This window comes from Pyrus communis, chromosome 14 (genome assembly GCF_963583255.1).
Source record: "Pyrus communis chromosome 14, drPyrComm1.1, whole genome shotgun sequence".
Taxonomy (NCBI): Eukaryota; Viridiplantae; Streptophyta; class Magnoliopsida; order Rosales; family Rosaceae; genus Pyrus; species Pyrus communis.
Window position 1 is genome coordinate 6,140,173 of NC_084816.1, and position 14,469 is coordinate 6,154,641.

The window sequence follows — 14,469 nt, forward strand, 5'->3', positions numbered from 1 at the left end:
CGAGAACCTCAAAGTTTTCAAGAAGCCAATCTTCACAGTGAGTGGAGAAATGCTATGGCAGAGGAGCTTCAAGCCCTCCATGAAAATAACACATGGACTATAGTGAAACTTCCAAAAGGAAAGAAGGCAGTGGGGAGTCGTTGGGTGTACAAAACTAAGTTTCATTCAGATGGCACAATCGAAAGGAATAAGGCTCGCTTGGTTGCTCGAGGTTTTACACAAACCTATGGCGTCAATTATAAAGAGACATTTGCTCCGGTGGCAAAAATGAACACTGTTAGAGTATTGTTGTCGGTTGCAATTAACAATGCATGGCCTCTCTTTCAAATGGATGTTAAAAATGCTTTCCTGCATGGTGAACTTGAAGAAGAGGTTTACATGAAGCTACCCCCAGGTCATCCTCAATCAAACAATCCAGAAATGGTGTGCAAACTCCATAAATCCATTTATGGTCTCAAGCAAAGTCCACGTGTATGGTATGCCAAGCTCAGTCATGTTCTGGAAAGGGTTGGTTTTTGTCGAAGTATTGCGGATTCTTCCCTATTTGTTCGTTCCAGCTTAGTGGGTAAACTAGTTGTGCTCATTTATGTTGATGATCTAATTGTGACAGGTGATAATATGTCAGAGATTAATGCTCTTAAACAGTATCTCAACAACAAGTTTGCTATCAAGGATCTTGGCACTCTCAAATACTTTCTGGGCATCGAGATGGCACACTCTCACAAGGGTTTCTTCCTCAACCAACGCAAGTATGTCATGGATCTTCTTCACGAAGCAAAAATGACAGATTGCAAGCCTGCTCGTACCCCCTTGGATAGCAACTTGAAGCTAAAAACTCACGGTGATCCAGTTCCCAATTTAAGTTACTATCAAAGAATGGTTGGCAAACTCATTTATCTGACTATCACACGTCCTGATATATCATATGCTCTCAGCATTGTTAGCCAGTTTATGCACTCTCCAAGCATGGATCATTTGAAGATTGTTCATCGTGTGCTACATTATCTTAAGGGTTCCATTGGTAGAGGAATTCTTATGCGCAACAATAGTCACACTCAGATCTCAGGATATACCGATGCTGACTGGGCAGGCAATTCTCTCGATCGCAAGTCTACCACTGGGTTTTGTACGTTTGTGGGAGGCAACCTAGTTACCTGGAAAAGCAAGAAACAAAGTGTTGTTGCACGCTCTAGTGCAGAGGCAGAGTATCGTGCTATGGCGTCCACTGCTTGTGAACTTATTTGGCTCAAAAGCCTTCTGTTGACTTTAGGTTTTTCTCATCAACAACCCATGTCCCTACACTGTGATAATCAGGCCGCGATGCACATTGCATCGAATCCTGTATTCCATGAGCGAACTAAACATATTGAAGTTGATTGTTACTACGTCAGAAATCAAGTTCAGTCCAAGGTGATCGACACTCACTACACGCGCAGTTATGATCAACTTGCGAATATTTTCACAAAAGGATTACCCTCTGCTGATTTTCAACGTCTTTTGTTCAAGCTTGGATCAATTAATCTCTTTGATCCAGCTTGAGGGGGAGTATTGGAAGAAAGAATGGCAACTAGGGTTAGGTTAGGTTGCATGTTCACCGTACAAAGGATTTTAGGGTGATAGATAGTGTTGTCAATTCCCTTAATTCAAGGGATGTGTCTCTTGTTGTCAATTTCCTCAATTTGTCTTGTCAATTCCCTTAATTCAAGGGATGTGTCTTATTTGTTTTTTTTTTGTTAGCTTTAGACGTAAATCAAGGAGGGATAGGTAGTCTTGTTTTCTTCCCTCTAGCACATATATATTGCTATCTCTTGTACCTGATTGTCTTATGATGAATATACCATTCACAAAATTCAATACTACTATATATCAAGGATTTGGGGTTGATGGGTGTTCAGCCAAGTTGAATAATCCTCGAGAATGCTATAGTCTCGGTTATGAGTGGAACAGAAAAGAGTTCTGGGAATTAAACCAGCATCAGCAAAATGCATATGAACATGTTAGAAGGAAGTACTTAACATATGACTGCTGCACGAAAACCAGCAGTCCAACCCCAGAATGCAAGATCAACTACTAGAAGTCTTGAACACATTATATCACGTCTTATCTTGTCAAACATTGCGTGATTATAAATTGATGAGTATAATTAAGTAAAGGTTTTATCTGCACCAAAATGTGTACATTTCCTGAATTGAACAAAGATCCAAAGCAGAGTTTGACTATTTCTACTTTGTTTAGGGAGGTTTAAATTCTTCTATATTTCGATCATTAATTGGAATTTGTATAAAAGACAAATTACACGAAATGTTTGACGAAAAAAAGAAAAAAAATTACATGAAACGGATTCACCTTTGGAAAATTAAAGTATAATGAAATATGAAATCGAATAGTGTATTAGCTGGGAACAACCGTCTGACGAATAAATTCTCACGTTTAATTAAATTTATTATTAACACGATTTGAATCTAAAACTTTTAAGTAAAAAAAATATGTATGACCTCAAGTCCTGAGTTTAATTTTCTAAAACTCGGTAGGTCCAAATCCAATCAAAACAATAGGCCCAATTATGTATCATACTATACCTTGCAACCAAACGGCAACGTTTCTTAGCATACAAAAGACGATTGCCAATTGGTGTTCAATGTCGGCCTAAAAAATTAAAATAAAAACGGATATTATATTGGATGTATTCAGTCAGCTTCACAAATTCCTTTCGCTCTTTGTCAAGTTTCGTTCCGTTTCGTTTCGCCTCTCCGATTCAAAGGTAAAGCTTCAATCTTTCCATCTCAATTTTCGCTCTCCTTTGATTCTCCTCTGTCAATTGCAACGTAGAACAAACCCTAAAACTTGAATCCCATCGCACGGACAATTTTCGATTCTCTGTTTCAAAAAGCTCGAAATTGTTATGTAATTTGTTGTAATCGCGGCTCGATTCTATTGCATTAAATTCTGCACTCTGATTGTAATTAGACATTTTATTAGGAGTTCGAAAAACCCTAGAATTTGAATTACATCGTTGAGTTATCGAACCCCTTTACACTAGGGTTTTTTATTGATCGAAAATTCGATTTATTTCAAGTAATTTGTGTGTTATTGTTTTGTGGGTGTCGTAGTTTCTGAGAGTTTTGATTTAGTTTGTGTCTCTTTAGGGTTTGATCTTCGAATTTCAAGATGCCTGCCACAGCGGGAAGGGTTCGCATGCCCGCGAACAATCGGGTACACAGTAGTGCCGCCCTTCAGACCCACGGTATATGGCAGAGTGCAATTGGGTATGACCCCTATGCACCCAACAAAGATGACACCAAGAGCACTGCACAACCCAATGTGTCAAACGATGAACCGGATGGTGAGAATGCATATGCTAGCTTCCAGGGCCTCCTTGCGCTTGCCCGTATAACTGGGTCCAGCGCTGACGAGACTCGTGGGTCTTGCAGCAGGTGCGGCCGTGTTGGGCACCTCAAGTTTCAGTGCAGGAACTTTCTGAGTGTTAAGGAAGATAAGGAGAGAGAGCCTGAAGGGATTCAGGGTGATGTTGCATCAGAATTGGCTAGGTTGAAGAGGAAGATTGGTAGGACCAGTGGTAAAAATGTCGAAGAGAGTGAGGAGAGTGAGGATGAGGATGAAGACAGTGAGAGCGAGGATTCGGATTATGATTCAGAGATCGAGAAGATCATTGCTCAAAAAAATGGGTTAAAGGTTGGTAAAAAGGAGAAGTCGAAAAAGAAGAATGATGATTCAGATGATGATGGCTCAGATTCAGATTCTGGGAAGAGGAAGAAGAGAGGAAGGTCGAAGAAGAGGAGGAGCAGCAAGAGGAAATATGCTGATGATTCAGATGATTCAGATGAAGGTAGGAAGAGAAAAAGGAAGGAGAAGCGTAGGAAGAGGGATGAGTCCTCGGATGAGGATGGTGAGCGTCGGCGGCAGCATAGGAAAAGTAGGAAGGAGAAGAGGAGAAGGAGAAGTCATCGGCATTCAGATGATTCTGAATCTGATTCGTCTGATGATTCTCGTAGACACCGCAGTCGGAGGAGCAGGAAGGCAGCAACACCATCTGATTGTGATGATGATTCACGGGTAGGTAGGGGCAGGAAGCGGTCTGAGAAGAAGAGCAGCAAACGCCTTCACAAGGATGATGAGTAAATCTATCTAGGAATGGATTTGAACTGTGTACACCAGCACGTCTTTGAATTCTATGTAGTATATGCTTTTGCAACCTTTGTATTGCTTCTGTTAATTTGCTCGGACAAGCTTCTGTTGCGTTTGGATCTTTTTGCCTTCTGGGATGAAACTGTCACTTTGCTGATTGAGAAGTTGGAATTTTTCTGGTAATGTGTATTTAATCTTGTGCGATTTCTGTTAAAAGTGTCTACACTTCATACCGTGTGATCATGTATGCATCTTTTTCTCATTACCTATCGTTTATCAGTTGTGATTGTTTCGATGTGTTTTTCTATGATTGCGTATTTAATTTAGAAGGTTCTCTATTTTAATCTTTGTCAAATTAGGGTTCTTTGTCGCTCTAGATTGTTTCTGACAATCTTCTAGTTTGTATGCAAGCATACAACATTGTTTTTAGCACTTCAAAATGATACATTTGTGATGATATTTCTTATGTAGAATTGTTATCTTATTGGCATTTTTCTTAGCTCCAAATGTCATGTAAAATCCAGGCACGTTGCATTCGTCGACATTCATCACCTTGTGCGTGTGTTAGTTCCACTGTATTAAAATACTCGCCTCGGGGCGCGCCTAGGCAGCTGGACGGATGAGTTGCCGCCTCAGTTTTGCAGGAGTGGTCGGAGTGCGCCGGCGGCACCCCTTATGCATCAGAGGCATTGCCCCCCCAACCCTATTTTTGGCCCTTTTTTTTGAAATTTTTTTTATCTAAACTAACTCCCTTGTACCTCTTCCTTCTGTCATTGTCTCTCTGCGTTTTTTTTTCCGATTTACCCTCTCCCGAGCGCGACAGGCGACAGTCGCTACACCAGCCTTCAACAGCATCGTCGCCGCACGCTAGCAGCAGCACCGCAACACCCAACGACAGTGCCCGCCAACACGCCCACAAATGCCCAATTTTTACGATTATGGTTTCTGAATCGTAATTTTGATATTTTTTTTATATAATATGTGTATCCTGTCTGCTGTGCTTTTCATCTTCTTTTATTGCCGATACTTTATATATATATATATATATATATGTATGTATGTATATATATTATAAATGTGTGTGCTCAAGCTCATTGTGCTGTGTGATTAATAATCTTTTTTTTTTTTTTTTTACATATAGTATGTGTGTGGTCACTTGTTTATTATATATAAATATATATTATATCATTTGGCAAGTGTGATGTGTTCACTTGTGTTTTTTATAAATTTATAATTAATATTACCATGCATTATAATTATATAATATATAGTTCAATTGATTAATGAATTTGGATGATATTATTTTTTGAATGACAATAGATTTGGTTAATATTACATTTTGAATGGTAAATTGATAATAGATGTTTGTTTTACAAAGTATTATTTTTGGGAATTGTTATTGGTACTTCAAAAATCTTATTTTGCACTCCAAACTTTCTATAATTAGAACACTTGTGAGGAGTGTAGAATGAGATTTGTGGAGTGCTAATAACAGCTCTCATATATATATATATATATATATATATATATATATATATATATATATAGGGATAGGATCAAGGGACAAACATTTTGACAAATATTTTTACACTTCGTTTAAACCTTTAGATTACAAAACATCCAAAGGATTCATTCATTAAATGACATAGATGCTTAAGTGGATTTTAACTAATATTAAACATAAAAATAAAATTCAAAAAGCATAAAATATGGAAGGTAATTAAAAATAAAATTAAAAAGGAAGAAACCCTAGTTTTAAGCGTGCAAACAAGAAAGGACGTAGAACTCCATTGATTCGAAATACTATAACCTCCATCTCCCTCTTTGCCGATGAGGTTTGCAACTTTCATATGATTGACATGAAATTTTGATGTCTTCTACAACGAATGAAGCAATTAGTCTCTTGAGTCTTCATTACATAAGCAAAACGTACAAAACCCTAAGTGGTATATTATTGTTCATATATGCAGGGTGATTAAATTAGGTTTTGTAAAATCTTTTTAGTTTTGTCGATTTAGGTTGCCCCCAAGGTTTCCAGAATTGCACACCTCAGTGATAAAATTCAAAGTGCTATGCGCCTCGTCCTTCCAAACGCCGTGACAAACAATGATATACTTGTTCTTCAACTGCCTAAACAGCTTGACCTCAGAGTAAAGCCGATTTATGAGTGTTGGGTCGTCACTGTAATTGTACAACCGGACCTGATTCCAGGCCACCTTTGTACCTTCCTCTTGATCAAAAGCCCTATAAACCTTTTTCACAGCACCATGACCAAGGAGGTCAGCATACCGCCCATACCGTCCAGTTGGATCAACCTCCACAAAATGGTTCAGCATCTCGATCAGATGCATTCGAACTCTCAACTGTCATCTTCAAAGATCACTCTAATGAGGAATAAAACCAGTTCAAGCTAGAAACAACTGTGCCCTTCACAAGGGACTTCAAATCATGAGACGACTCACCCTAATGAGCCAAACAAAATAGAACGCTACCCCCTACTTCTCCGATGCAATAGTATTGAGTTACTCTATTTGTACATATATGAACAATAATATACAATTTAGGGTTTTGTACGTTTTACTTACGTAATGAAAATTCAATAGACTAATAACTTGATTCGTTGTAGAAGACATCAAAATTTCATATCAATCATATGAAAGTTGCAGACCTCATCGGCAAAGAGGGAGATAGAGGTTACAGTACTTCGAATCAATTGAGTTCTACGTCCTTTCTTGTTTGCACGCTTAAAACTAGGGTTTCTTCCTTTTTAATTTTATTTTTAATTACCTTCCATATTTTATGCTTTTTTAATCTTATTTTTATGTTTAATATTAGTTAAAATCCATTTAAGCATTCATGTCATTTAATGAACGAATATGGACCTTTGGATGTTTTGTAATCTAAAGATTTAAAAGAAGTGTAAAAATATTTGTCAAAATGTTCGAAATTTAAGACGCCCCATGTCTAGACGGGACTATCTATGGGACGCCTCGCCTACGCCTTCGCCTTTTAATACATTAGTTAGTTCACACTTCGTATGACCTGTACAGAAGCTTTAATGGAGGAGCATTGAGATTTAACCTTTTGGCCGGGATTTCTGCACCAAATTATACATTTTTCTTTGAATTGAAGGGAACTAAATTAAGTAAATCTATGCTCCAATTATCAAAAGAAAGCAATTTATTGATCACATTGAGGAAGTCAAGGATTGCTATGCTGCTTGGATTAGTAACAGTAAAAAATATAATCTGACGGCAACTTACAGATCCCGTGTTTCTGCATAATACAATTTTTCTGTTTTCCCTTGGATAAGAAACACGAAATCATGAAAAATGGGTACGACTACCACTTGCCATTTTTTATGTAAGAAAGGGGAGATTCTCCAAGAAAAAAAAGGCACCAAAAGGCTAAGACGGGATTGAAGGCGCGCTCTCTACCTCTTGCCGATTTGATGACTAATCTTGTGTTGCAGCTCCCTGGTTGAGCTCTGCAAACCTCATGCCAACACGCATGGAATGCTTTAGGAACTTCTCGGCACATCGCCTGACACAGGTTTCCTCTTGCTTCTGCAGTGATTTGTGCTTAAAGGTGTCGACACAATCATTGAAGCATCTCTCAACAAGTGAGTTATACATCCTCAAACTGCAAGCAAACACATACTGTTAGCGGGTTGGTCCCGTCCTTTACAATGACAATGGCATCAGAAAAGCTCATTCAAACAAATCCTATGCAGAAACTAGGCAAAACACTATCTCAAGACTACGGGAACAGTTCTTTTTCTTACAAATAAGCATCCAACTTAGAAGCCAGGTACCAAGAAAGAATACCTTTATTACGAAAAAACAAGTAAACATAAAATGGAACAGAACAAGCTGTACAAAGTCCGAAAGGAATCACACAATTTGTTGTAGAAATGCCTAAATGAAAAAACGGAGAAAGTACAAGCCGTACATGCTTATGACAGAAGGTACAAGATAATTTCTTACTGTTAAAAGCAACAAGGTTCAGGTGATTAACCAGTATCTCAACTAATTTTCATTTTGTTAATTGGGTAAAACTCATTCACTCGGGAATTCACACCATTTGCATCAACACAACTAATGTAGTTCCCAAAACGTCCAGAAGCAACACACATAGGTTGCACTGGTTTTAAGGAGAACTTCTATGTGGCTTCACAATAAGAGTGTTCACAAAATTAAACCAAGTGACCCACATCGTACAAAAAGGAATTGTGAAGCAACAAATCTGAGTCAATCAAATGCATTGACATTCCATGCTCTTCACAAAGATACTAAGGCCTCGTTTAGTGCCCAGGACTCAAATGGATTGGACAACTCACAAGATTCATAACACGTAATAATGTAGTTCCCAAAACGTCCAGAAGCAACACACAGTTTGTTGCACTGGTTTTAAGGAGAACTTATATCTGGCTTCACAAAAAGAGTTTTCACAAAATTAAACCAAGTGAACCACATCCTACAGAAAGGAATTGTGAAGCAACAAATCTGAGTCAATCCAATGCCTTGATATTTCATGCTCTTAACAAAGATTCTAAGGCCTCGTTTAGTGCATAGGACTTGAATGGATTGGACAACTCACTTATTGAGGGAATTTGAAGGAGTCAATGGAGACCGACTTCGAAATTTTATTCAGGTAGAAGATGGATGCATTAGGAGGGAAATTGTTCCCTTCCAATCCCGACAAAATGGTTGTAAGTTAATTCCCTTATGGTATGCTTAGACTTTAGATTCAATTGTTAAAAATGCACTACAAGAACACTACCAATAAACTACACAAGCACTACAAAAGCTACTACTAAAACACTAGAAATGCACTACAAAGGGACTAAACAAAGGAATCTCAAACAACACCCCTCATTTCAAAGTTCTTTAAAATGTATTGCATCTAGTTGTTTTCAAGTCCCTCTATCTATATTATCCAAGCAACCCCAATTATAAACTAAACGTGGCCTAAAAAACAAACATTTCAGTACGAATCTAACCGCAGCCGAAAACACGAGGCATTGCGTTACAGAGAACAGATTGAAGCAGGCCAAAGAATTGCCAACTGACCTACCATCCAATATATTAAAAATGCAAAAACAAAAGCCAACCAAGATCTAAGACATCAAACGTGCACTACCAAAAATTCTACTGTAAACCCACAAACCCTCATCTCATAAATTGGAAAAATTTGCAAACTTTGATGGCTATATTTTACTACGAAGAACCAAATTTCGAATTTTTCATCATATTATTGACCTGAAATTCACATAATTTAATAACCCGATGAGAAATTTTACGAATTCGAAGTGGAAATTAAGTCAATGAATCAGAGAGAGAGAGAGAGAGAGAGAGAGAGAGAGATGACCTGTCGCGGATCTGGAGCTGGTCGATCATGGTGGCCATTCTCATCTTATCTTCCTCTGGAAGTGAATCCAGATCTCCTATCATGCTCTTGTCCATCCCGGATTGTATCGAATTTCTAAGATCTCAGCTTAATTGCCTCACTCTCTGGGGAAAATGAGGAAGTTAGGTTAGGGTTTATGGAACAGAGTTCGCGCAGTAGATCTCTGTCTTTATAGGGAGGTAAAACCCTAGACTCCTTCTTGTCCATCCCATAAACGTGTAACGGCACCGTTTAGCTACTTCGTCTTCTTAGCCGTTGGATTTTGAGGATGCTATGGGGAAATTTAGAAATTGGGTGCCTCACAATTTTTGTTGTGGTTAAAGTGGATATTTTGTATTTATCCTATGTATTTAAACTATTTATGAAAAAAAAAGTGGCCATTGAACCGGAAAATGGGGCCGGTCCGACTTGGAGAAAACTCAAAAATGCAAGAACTTGTCTTTGATTAGACCCGTTTGGTTCCCGGTTTTTACTTTAAAATATAGTCGGACTGGTTTTATATATATATATATATATATATAGTTAATTTTTTTTAACGTACCTTAATTTACATATGTTATTGTTGAAAACTTACATAAAATTAGTTTACTCCCACGTAGCGTCTCAATCTAATAATACAATGAGTGTTGGAAACTTTACATATCTTATTTGTTTTATTGAAACGGGGACACCTTAGTGACAGTGAACTCGTTCAATATAAGTTATTCTCTTGTCACTATACAGCCTGCACAAATTGTAGAACTAGTTGCACACAAGCTCAATCATTCTCTCTCTTCAGCACTTTTTTTTTTTTTTAACAAACGATATTATCTACACAAAGATGAGGGGCGTGGCCTCACAATGAGCTAGCAATAATGTGGTTCAAATTCATCTTTGGCGAGAATCGAACCTAAGACCTCTCACTTACAAGTAAAGAGAAATACCGTTAGACCATAGTATTAAGTGGCTTCACCATTTAAAAACATAGGTATGAAAATAAATGAGTGATGAGAAGGAATGGGTATGGTATGAACGACCTCTCTATATTAATGAGATACCTTAATTTTCCTAGTATATGCCATACCCAAAAAATATGAGACCCGCCAATTCTTTGGTTGTTAGTTAACACATGTTTCTGAATGATACTCATATTCCTTCTAATTCTTTGTAAGTAAACATCCACTATGGTTTTGTCCAATTTAAGTTAGGGATCCATAATATTTTATATTTTGAGTAAACATGCCCTTAAGGGTGTGTTGGTTGCACCAGATTATCTCAAACTAGATTAGCTTCAGGGACTAAGTTAGACTGATTTAAAATAAACTAAGCTGGACAAACTTACTAAAGCGTTTGAAGTAGTGCTAGACATAGAATGAAGATAATCAAAACTCTAATGTTATATTGTTTTGATTCATATGTATTGGCAAGTATAAACGGGGCCCAATACATGGTTTCGTTGTTTAGAACGTCTTTAGAGCATCTGACATGAATTATAAGACATTTCTCACCACGTTTTGAACATAACTAATATTTATTATTCATTTTCTTTTTCTTCTAATGAAATACAAGTTGGGTTGGGATCTAAAACTAACAAGGCAAATTCTAAATCAAAAATTGCAATCAACAAGTAACGATGTAGCAATTAGAAAGTCCAAACCTTAACGTTCTTCCTAAGTTAAGCTGACACGTTGATTAAGCAACAGTTACAACTTCAATTCATTCATTTAATTCTCACTTGCAATCAAAGCAATACCACTTTTAGCGTTGACACGTTCACCTGCACACCATTGAAGTTGCTCCACGGGCACCACCTGATGCAATTGATGCTGCGTTGCATCTTCCGTGATAAGAGTTTTAACGAAACATTTTTGATACTATTTATTTTAAATAAAAAATAATATTTTAATTCTAAAAAGTTTATTATAATATTATTTACTTACAATATTTTTTTATTTTTTTAATTAAAATTTTGAATCATTTTCATTAATTTTTATTTTCGTAAATCCATCTATCTCCGTAAAGTAAAATATCACAATATCATCCAAAACCCCACCAATTTGTGATTTGTCACCATTTTGTTAGTCACACTGCAAACACGGAGCAGAGAGGGGAGAGAGAGGAGAAGAAAATGCCGAGAACCAGTTTCGCGGGGTCGCTAACAGGGCCGAAGGTCGACGTGATGATCGACTTGGGCAACCCCTTCTTCAACCACACCGTCGATGGCTTCTTGAAGATCGGAACCGTACGCTCCTTTTTTTTTCAAATTTATTTTTATTTATCTTCAACATTTTTGTTTATTTTTTATTTTTTTAGTTCTGGGTTTTGTTTGATCTTTGGGATGGAAGCTTTGGAATCAAACGGGGTCGTTTTGGTTTCAGGTCGCTGCTACCAGAGTTGTTGCAGAGGATGCTTTGTCGGCGGTCAAGAAAGGTACCGCTATCTATCATTATTGCAGTCCAACTGTTTGGTTCCCGAGAAACGCTGAGAAAATGCGAGTGGGAAAGTTTTAACTATCATATGCTCATCATATTGTGCTGTACTCTGTACTCTGATGGTGATGATTGTATTTATTGCGGTTGTTGAACGAGAATTTTGGTTCTTGGTGATTTTTGCAGGGAGAATTTCAAGTCACGATTTTGAGCACACTGTGAGTAACCAGACCAATCCCTTGTTTAATTAAGTCCCGTCTTCGATTTTGTTGGTTCCTTGTATGATCTAGGATTTGTTGCTACTCTTAATCGACGTTGAGCTTGAAAATTTCCTGTTTTGAAACTCATCCCCCTTCGATTGTAAGTGTTGTGCTCGATGATCTTGCTGGTTTCGATAGGATGAGCGCTGTTTATATAAGCGCTGAGGTCTAGTTAACTTTGTTTTGTATGGTTGTGCTCGGACTTTGGGCCCCTTGTAACCGGAAAAAATATTAGTAGCTACTTTCAGTTAGTTCAGCATCTTCAGTTGTTGCTCAATTGATTTTGTTTAGTGGGATCTATCGATTTGTTTAAGAGGTGATCGGTTGTTTATTCATACAAGAAAGCTGGGGTATAACACAATTTCCTAATCCTGCTAATTGAGAGTACGGTTTTTGCAGTTGAAGAAGATGTGTAAAGAAGGTGCATATTGGGGTAAGTTGTTTTGTATTTCATTGTGAGTTCGATGCATGTATGTCTGGATGAGATTATGCTCAGCTTCCAGGAGAATTGCTTCGGCTTCCCTACTTTTGAAAATGGAGGACTGCAGCAACAATTTCTTCTGTTACACTGACAGGAACCATTGCTGGAGTGTACGTGGGAGCAGAGTATGGTATTGAGAGGGTCCGTGGACACAGAGACTGGGTATGTTTGTTCTAATTCTAGTCTCTAGATAGGTAGTTGTACTCTATGAGAGGAAGGGGCTAAATAATTTGGTTTTCGGCTGAAAAATTCGAACATCTATGTTCCACAGAAACCTGTTGGGTGTAAGTTTTCATGCTCATTCATCTTAGTTTGCACATGGAGCTTCTAGATTTGGGAAATTGTTTCAGATTGTCTACTTGCTAATCTAAAAACTCTGAACCTCTTTGTTCCCTAGATCCTCCTGTTTCCATAATTTGGGTAATTGTTCGTTTTCAGTATGCGCAAGTAGCTTCTAATGTTACCTTTAGGATGTTGTGCTTAGTATTTTTCTTGTGAAAGGAGCTCAGGTCGAACCAAATGCATTCCAATTCAAGTATTCAATGACTTATTTATCCCAGGACTAAGTTTGAATTGTTGAAACATGATTTTGGAACTGTCAAAGAGTTCTTGTTTCCTACTCGACTTTGTTAATTGTCAGTTTGTCACAAAGCTTCAAGCATGCCATTCCAAGCTTGATTTTACTTAATTTTGGATTTCAACTGAAACTTCTGCATCTGCTAACTCCTGTTTTGATATCCTGCAGAAGAATGCCATGCTCGGTGGTGCATTGACAGGGGCTCTAGTATCTGCTGCCAGCCACAAGAACACGGATAAAGTTCTGGTGGATGCAATTACGGGAGGTGCCATTGCAACCGCTGCGGAATTCATTAACTATCTCACCTGAACATGGACGTGATATTCGACCGGATCTCTCTGTAGATCCCGAAGAACTTACGGTTCTTGTGTCATCTTTCTTATGAATAAGTAGCATTGTATAAAGAATGTTCAAGGGTTCGTCATGTAAACTACTGAAGGTTTTGATACAATGGATTATGAATCGTCTAATTTTATCATTCTTGGGCAATATGTTGCATTCACCGAAGAACAAATTGAAATTATCTGTGCATAACGACCAGAAAAGCATTCAAACTTCAAGATCATCAAATTCAACGAGTAACCGATGCCCTGTTCATCTTATTATTTTCCATTTACAAATTGATAAACATTTTGTGTAAGAATGAATATAAATGCATCAGAACACCTTACAAGTTACAACCATGTTACAAATCGGAATCAGGTTTGAAAATGCTCGGCAAGTTTCATCAGACTATAGGTTTCTGCGTCCGGCCTGGCGCCTCCGAGAGTCATCCTCTTCAAAAGGTTCGAATCATAAACTTTGGCTTTCACATACGCCTTAATCAATGTGTTGTATACAAAAGTATGCCTTGAATACTAGGCTTTTGCAAGTTCATCAAACAACTTCTCAGCATTCCCTACATCACCCTTCTCGGCAAAACCCGCGATTATCGAAAGAGTGGTCTCCTACCATGGGTTAGAATTCCTCACCACGTTGCTCATCATCGAACTCATCCCCAACTCTAGAGTCCTAATGGCTTCCTCTTCCTCTACCAGTCCTGCTTTTAAGCAACCCAAAGCAAGATGCCCAAAAGTTATGGCAGTTGGTTGGCACCCAACCGTCTTTATCTCCTGGAAAACCTTGGATGCTTTATCGATTAGGCCATGCTTGGCATAGACAGATATCATAGAATTGAACTGCTCAGTG

The 14,469-nt window shown here is 38.0% G+C and overlaps 3 protein-coding genes across 4 annotated transcripts; 2 read left to right on the forward strand and 1 right to left on the reverse strand.

Annotated features, from left to right (window-relative positions):
- The first annotated feature begins 2,610 nt into the window (after positions 1–2,610).
- LOC137715311 (CAX-interacting protein 4-like) lies at positions 2,611–4,438 on the forward strand. 2 transcript variants are annotated; one of them, XM_068454594.1, is made up of 2 exons: positions 2,611–2,761; positions 3,147–4,438. In XM_068454594.1, exon 2 carries the CDS (start codon positions 3,169–3,171, stop codon positions 4,138–4,140), a length of 972 nt encoding a protein of 323 aa, XP_068310695.1. In that variant the 5' UTR covers positions 2,611–2,761; positions 3,147–3,168; the 3' UTR covers positions 4,141–4,438. The 2 variants fall into 2 exon arrangements, with proteins under 2 accessions (XP_068310695.1, XP_068310696.1); XM_068454595.1 differs by having other exon boundaries at positions 2,648–2,761; positions 3,132–4,438.
- A 2,870-nt stretch (positions 4,439–7,308) lies between these two features.
- LOC137715387 (mitochondrial import inner membrane translocase subunit Tim9) lies at positions 7,309–9,715 on the reverse strand. Its single transcript, XM_068454696.1, has 2 exons — positions 9,517–9,715; positions 7,309–7,788 (listed from the first exon to the last, which is right to left on the reverse strand). Exons 1-2 carry the CDS (start codon positions 9,609–9,611, stop codon positions 7,602–7,604), a joined length of 282 nt encoding a protein of 93 aa, XP_068310797.1. The 5' UTR covers positions 9,612–9,715; the 3' UTR covers positions 7,309–7,601.
- A 1,874-nt stretch (positions 9,716–11,589) lies between these two features.
- Positions 11,590–13,764, forward strand: LOC137716198 (outer envelope pore protein 16, chloroplastic-like). Its single transcript, XM_068455611.1, has 6 exons — positions 11,590–11,776; positions 11,913–11,964; positions 12,150–12,181; positions 12,623–12,656; positions 12,799–12,866; positions 13,450–13,764. Exons 1-6 carry the CDS (start codon positions 11,663–11,665, stop codon positions 13,588–13,590), a joined length of 441 nt encoding a protein of 146 aa, XP_068311712.1. The 5' UTR covers positions 11,590–11,662; the 3' UTR covers positions 13,591–13,764.
- The last annotated feature ends 705 nt before the right edge of the window (positions 13,765–14,469 follow it).